This window comes from Eimeria necatrix, genomic scaffold (genome assembly GCF_000499385.1).
Source record: "Eimeria necatrix Houghton genomic scaffold, Enh_scaff184, whole genome shotgun sequence".
Classification (NCBI taxonomy): domain Eukaryota; phylum Apicomplexa; class Conoidasida; order Eucoccidiorida; family Eimeriidae; genus Eimeria; species Eimeria necatrix.
Window position 1 is genome coordinate 17,270 of NW_013655067.1, and position 6,734 is coordinate 24,003.

General features: G+C 53.8%; 1 protein-coding gene across 1 annotated transcript; it reads left to right on the forward strand.

Annotated features, from left to right (window-relative positions):
- Nucleotides 1–3,898: 3,898 nt before the first annotated feature.
- On the forward strand, nt 3,899–6,293 carry ENH_00023640 (DnaJ domain-containing protein, putative; the record flags this gene model as incomplete). The annotated part of the gene is made up of 5 exons (XM_013584611.1): nt 3,899–4,007; nt 4,261–4,362; nt 4,481–4,655; nt 4,689–4,717; nt 6,157–6,293. 5 exons carry the CDS (start codon nt 3,899–3,901, stop codon nt 6,291–6,293), a joined length of 552 nt encoding a protein of 183 aa, XP_013440065.1.
- Nucleotides 6,294–6,734: the final 441 nt, after the last annotated feature.

The following is a 6,734-nucleotide window of genomic DNA, read 5'->3' on the forward strand; positions in this document are numbered from 1 at the left end:
CTCCTGCAAGTGGCCGCGACACTGGAGGGGGACATGACCCCGCCAATACATGAAAAAATAAGAAAAACCGTTAGTGAGTTGTAGTGAAAACGTGAATTGTGCGGAAATCGTGTGGAGACTGGGGCTGGCGATAGCGCCGGCACCAATGCGACCTCCCCCCCTAGGGTCTAGGGGGTAAGCTCCGAGAAGGGAGCGAATGGAAGACAGAGAACACAGACACTTCTTGAATTGTCGTTTTTCGACGGAATAAAGCTGTAGAGCCCGAGAAATGGGGCTAATGTAGGTGTAGTATGTAGACCTGTAGAGGGACAGGAAACAGCGTAGTCGCAGCAGTAGGCGCCGCGCACTACACCACTGGTCCTCGAACCACGAAGAGAGCAGCGCCGAGGGAGTAGGGCTCGGCAAGCATCTTTGGCCGCGAAAATGGCAGGCAGTCCATCTCTGACGAAAGTGAGGAAGAACTATTCCTTGAACTCTCCAGAAAAGCTGTCGCTTCTTAGTTTTCCTTACCATTAAAGCAACAAACCTGTGCGTGTACTTGAGTACGTGAACACTGTGTCATTCGCGCAGAGGACACCATTTCAAAAAGCCCTGCCATCTGCATCTATGAGCTCTTCTGCATCATCCAAGGGGATGCCTCGCGTAGATATCGAAATTCTTGACTTCAAAGCTCTTGATTAGGACACCCAGCTCTACCATTGTTGCTCCTGTCGGGCTAATGCCATTCCTTGATTTTCTGCCCTGCGTTGGGAGAGATTTCGTGCCCAAAAAGCTCAAAAAAGTTAATTTTCTTCAGGATAGTGCTCCAGTGATTCAAGTAGTTCAGTTCTGACGGAAATTCTAGACGCTAAAGCAACTGTCCATCTGACAGGTATCAGGAATATCGCCTTCGTCTTGACGCTATGCAGCAAAATTTCCTTTTTTCCAATTTCTAATTCAAAAAGCTTCCAAATCTTCTCAGCCCTAATTTCCAGCAGTGCTGTGGCAAAGAATACCTCACTATCTTGAATCTTTAACTTATCGTAACACAATGTGTTCCGAGAATACGTTCAAACAGTAATGCCTTCTGTGCAGGTTGTTTTTTACACAGCCTTCCCTGCACACCGGGCACGGCGCCTGCTGCTGCCTAGTCAACTGCAGGGCTGTTTCCGCTACATATTAGCAGTAGTCCTCTAAAAATTGTTTTGCCGTGCGGAGTAGCTGCCGCCGATTTGGCTGGCCAATATTCAGGGCCCAAGCATTGGATCGAATTGATGCCCAGGATGGAATATGATAAAGCTGATGTTCTTCATGGGCTTTCCATTTATGCACATTCTGAATCAGTCCATCGTGTGTTATACTTAACAAAGAATTGGATTAACCACGAGCCTACAGCTGTATCAAAGGCATTTGCTGAGAGCACACGAGAAGGAGGCAGCGCGGACTTGGCCCGTAAGTTCCTTTGGCTTCACATGGTAGTGAAAGAAAATTCTTTCGGGCCAAATGTTGTATTGTAGATTCAGTGATATCCGATGAGCGTTCTACCCCGCTTCATATATGAAGCTTTGCAGTAACTTTGTTTTTTCCGACACTTGCAGGAACAATATGTGCAAATGAAACCAAAAGCTGCCTCTCCGTGCGACAACAGCGAAGCAGGCGAACCAGCCTACTACAGGCAGCTATCTATGCATCAAACTGAACTCAGTTTAGTTTGGACTTCGGGGCCATTGCATTTCCCTGAGTCTCTTCAGGCAAGGCATCGTCTGCGATGGCACACAGCTGATGAGTAAGAAACTGGGGGAGTTTTAAAAGGAAGTGGCAGAGGGGTCCGTGATAATGTGCTAGTATAGGCATAGAAGCTACCATGACGTAGGCTGCGCAGCGTCAAAGCAAAGCTTGAAAGCCGTTTGCTGCAACTAGTATTTAGACGCCCCGTGCTCATTGTCGCTAGGGTACTTTTTGGTTCATTTGTTCCAGCTCTCTTTCTCTCCTTGTATGTCCTAAGGAAATCAATCGGTCAGCAATACCCCTCGGTCAGCAATATCCCTCGACCAATCATGAAACTATCTTTATTCAATTTTACAGCCTTTCGGCTGCTGCCTCTCCATTTATGCTGCACTCTTCTGCACAGTACACTAAGGCTTAATAGCGCTGTTTCTTACTCCATAATACGCCAAAAAGTGGAAAGCACGGAGTTGCACACTTGCGCAGCTACAGAGCTACCCTCCATCTGAATCTCCTCAGAGTCTCAGTGACTTCTGTGGTATTGGAACCATGCACCTAATCGACTAAATTGAGTATGAGAATAAAAAGCAAGTATGGGAGCCCAGAGAATCTAGAAGGTAAGTTGTGTGCAGTGAATTTCAAGCAAGACAGAAAGCCCCATGCTGGCCCTCAGCGAAGGGCCATTCACCGAAGCCAAAACACTTCAGCTGGGATACACCTCCTTCTCTAGAAATGCCACTACTCTGTAGGGGAGCAGAACGGGAAAAAAAAATAGTGCCATTCTCTCTATGCAACAAAATACGCACCACTCAAGAGCCACTGACTGTTACTGGAGCTGCTGCTGCTGACGGAGTGCTACTGGGGTCAGCGACACTTCGACAGCAGCAGCAGCAGCAGCATCATTGCTGGTGGTGGTGCTGCTGCTGTTGTCGAAGTGTTACTGGCAAGCCACAGGAATCAAACCCTGCCTCTAATGGTACAGCGCTGCAGCACTAAAGACTTCTAGCTGCTGCCCTGAAGGCACTTTGGCGGAGTTTTTCTGTTGTCGAGAACTGAAGACTTGTGCCCTCTCACGTGGCTGGTCTGCTGCACTTATTGTCAGAAATAAGCAGAACGGCTCAGCCCCAAAACTCAAACTTCCCACTAAACTACAACTCCCCCAGGCCACTCCCCGGGCCCCCAAGCCCTGCTGGGGGCCCCTGGAGGCCCCAGCGGGACGCAGCAAAGCCCCAAGAGCCCACCAGCTGCATGTGCACCTTTTCATATATTGCCCCTGGCTGCAGCCCTGTGGCTGTGTGCCCGCAGTGCTGCGCTGCAGCAGCAGCAAAGCAGCGCACTGAAAGGCCGGCTTTCCGGGGGCCTCCAGCCCCCAAATGGGGCAAAGCAGAGTCTCCCTGGGGAGGCTAGAGGGCCCAGTTTAGTGGGAAGTTTAGTAGTGGTGAGACAACGAGAGAAAAAGCTGCTGGACTGCAGCAAGCGCGCGGCCTGGAGCGCGCAGCCCTCCGCCGCGCTGCAGCGAGCCTTCTGAAGTTTAAAATGAAATACTATTGTGCAATTAATTAATAAAAATAACAAATTTGGCAGTAAAAGGATTAAAATCGAGGGTTGAACAGACAGCGGGCGCAGATACACTGCGCCGTTGAGCTGCTGCTGCCTCTCGCGGCTAAACGCGGCACACCGAAGGCAGACTTCGTTTTAAAACCGGCCAGTCTCGTTTACACTGGGAAATAAATTGAAAAAGAAGTCCATTTGGGGAGTTTTTTAATCTAAAAAGGAAACTGAATAGGCGACGCCGCCGGGGGGGCTGCTGGCGTGAAGTGGAGGCTGTACATACACCCCAAAGGCGGCGTTTGTACAAAGCCGGGGGCCCTCAAGACTGCTGCTCATCAGTTTCTCTTTTCTTCTCTTATCTTGTCTTTTATTAGCCTTTACACTGCATAGGTACTCCGCTTTTGCCGCAGCAGCCAGGAGAGCCAGCAGTCGCAGCAGCACCAGCAGCAGCAGCAGCAGCAGCAGCTGCAGCAGCGGACTGCTTCTTGGTTTCCGCGTGGAAGAGGAGGCCGTCTCGGGCCGCGGCGCTGTCTTCCCGAGGTGTACGTACACCGCAACTGCAGCAAAGTCCGCATACACCCGAAGCAGCAGCAGCAGCAGCAGCAGCAGCAGCAGCAGCAGCAGCAGCAGCAGGCCCTTCACCATGGAAGTCCACACTTCGGACTATTACGCCATTTTGGGGGTTTCCAGGGGGGCCAGCTCTGAGGAAATCCGCAAGGCCTACAGAAAGCTGGCCATCAAGTGGCACCCAGGTCCCCCAAACCCTAAACCCTAAACCCTAAACCCTAAACCCTGAACCCTCACTTCCGGGCGATAGACTCGGCCTGCAGGGCCCGCAGCCACATTTGCCCCCGAGAGGAATTCCTGGAGAAGCTTCCTGCAGCAGGCCTTGCCCAAGGGCTTAGCAGCAGCAGCAGCAGCAGCAGCAGCAACAGCAGCAGCAGCAGCAGCAACAGCAGCAGCAGCAGCAGCAGCAGCAGCAGCAGAGTGTTGTGTGTGCTGCAGACAAGAACAGGGAAAGGCAGCAAGAAGCAACAGAGAGGTTTAAAGCAATTTCGGAGGCTTATGAAGTTCTTTCCAATGACGAGAAGCGCCGACTCTACGACAGTGAGTTCCAAACCCTAAACCCTAAACCCTAAACCCTAAACCCTAAACCCTAGGATGTACACGTATCTGGAGCCGCGCGTGCGTGCTGCTGCTGCTGCTGCTGCTGCTGCTGCTGCAGTCAGCTTCTCCCAGCCGCCAGAAGGGCCCGGGCTGCGGCGCACTGCCTCTTCTGCTGCTGCTGCAGCAGCAGCAGCAGCAGCAGCAGCAGAATTCGCAAGGTTTCATGAGGCCTTCCAGTTCAGCGACGCGCAGCGCATCTTCGAAATGGCCTTCGGGGGTTCTCCCTTTGGGCGGTGAGGGTTTAGGGTTTAGGGTTTAGGGTTTAGGGTTTATTGTTTCGGGCGGAGAGTTGAAGGTTTAGGGTTTGGGGGGCGGGGGTTTAGGGTTTACGCCGCTTTTTGGACGGTGAGGGTTTGGCGTCGAGGGTTTAGGGTTTAGGGTTTAGGGTTTAGGGTTTAGGGTTGGGCTGTTGGGTGGAGTGGAGGGAAGGGTTTTCTTTGTCTGGCGGGGAGTAGAATTTAGGGTTTAGGGTTTGGAGCTGCGAGGCGCTGACAAACCCTAAACCCTAAACCCTAATTTGTGGTTCAGGAGTTTCTTTGACGAGCCCGATGCGCTTTTTAGGGGAATGGGTCAGGGTTTAGGAGGCCAGTCTTCTTACCAGCGTTCGAGGACTTACAGCAACGCCCACTGTAAACCCTAAACCCTAAACCCTAAACCCTAGGTTTCAAACCCTAAACCCTAAACCCTAGGTTTCAAACCCTAAACCCTAGTTGAAACCCTAAACCCTAGACCGTAAGCAGGGCCCGCCCGCGCAGCCAGCTGCTTTAGTTCTTTGCGGCCCCGGCGCGCGCTCTGGCTCAGGGTTTCGTCCCGAGGGTTTAGGGTTTAGGGTTTAGGGTTTAGGGTTTAGGGTTTAGGGTTTTGCTGCAGCGGGACTGCAGCAGCGCGGCCAACAGTGCTCTGCCTTCAGCAGCTCCCACAGCGATGTTTTCGGGGATTTCTTCGGCGGCGCTTTCGGGGGTTTTGGCGGCAAGTCCCAAACCCTAAACCCTAAACCCTAAACCCTAAACCCTAAACCCTGAGGCGGGTGCACTTGGCATGAGGGGCCCGTAGCTGCTTCCTGAGCCGCAGTGCCTGCCGGCTGCGCTGCTGCGTGCTGCTTTGTTTCTGCTGCTGCATCTTTGCTGCTGCTGCTGCTGTGCTGCTGCTTTGCTGCTGCTGCTGCTGTGCTGCTGCTGCTGCTTTGCTGCTGCTGCTGCTGTGCTGCTGCTGCTGCCGTGCTGCTGCCGCGTCCGTGCCGCTGCTGCTGCGTCCGTGCCGCCTGGCGCCGCCGCTCCTCGCCCACCGCCTCCGCTGCTGCCGCTGCTGCTGCTGCTGCTGCTGCTGCTGCTGCTGCTGCAGGGGGCATGCAGCAGCAAATGCAGTCGATGGGCAGCGGGGGCTTCGTAATGTCTTCTTCTTCTTCTTTCGGAAACGGCGGATTTTCTCGCTCGGTGTCTTCGCACACAAAACTCGTCAACGGCCGCACAGTCACTGTCACGGAGGAGGTCACCACCACCCCTGACGGTCTGCTGCTGCTGCTGCTGCTGCTGCTGCTGCTGCTGCTGCTGCTGCTGCTGCTGCTGCTGCTGCTGCTGCTGCTGCGGCTGCGGTTTTGCTGCGGATGCTGCTTTTTTGTTGCTGCTGCTGCTGTTTTGCTGCTGCCGTTGCTGTTCCGCTGCTGCTGCTGTTTTGCTGCTGCTGCTGCTGCTGCTGCTGAGTGCTGCATGGGTGTTGATTTGCTGCGTCTTGCAGGAGTTACTCACCGGACAGTGACGCAGACTGAAGATGACGGGAGGGGCAACGTGAGGGTTTACCAAACAGACCCCAGCAGCAGCAGCAGCAGCAGCAGCAGCAGCAGCAGCAGCAGCACGAGGCGGCTGCGCTACTAAGACTTCCGCATTTTTGGGGGCTGAAGACAAGTGCGCCTCCGCTTTGCCAGCAGCGCGCAAGGAGGCTGCGAGTCCCCAGCAGCAGCAGCAGCAGTTGCTGCTGCTGCTGCTGCTGCAGCAGTTGCTGCTGCTGCTGCTGCAGCAGCAGAACCCCAGTGCCCTGTACTTTGTACTTTGTGATGATGTAGAGTTGTGTTGTGCCCTCCTGAACAGACCGCCGGCGCTGCAGCAGCAGAGCCTCTTGCTAAGGAAAGCTGAGGGCTGCTGCTGCTGCTGCTGCTGCTGCTGCTGCCGTGGGGGAGGAGGCATTGCTGTAGAAATGTGGCGGCAATGCGGTGGCGGCAGCAGCAGCAGCAGCAGCAGCAGCAGCAGCTGCTGCAGCAGCAAATCGAAGTGCTCTTGCGTTTTTTCGGTAGTTACAATTTTGGCTGCCTGTCGCCT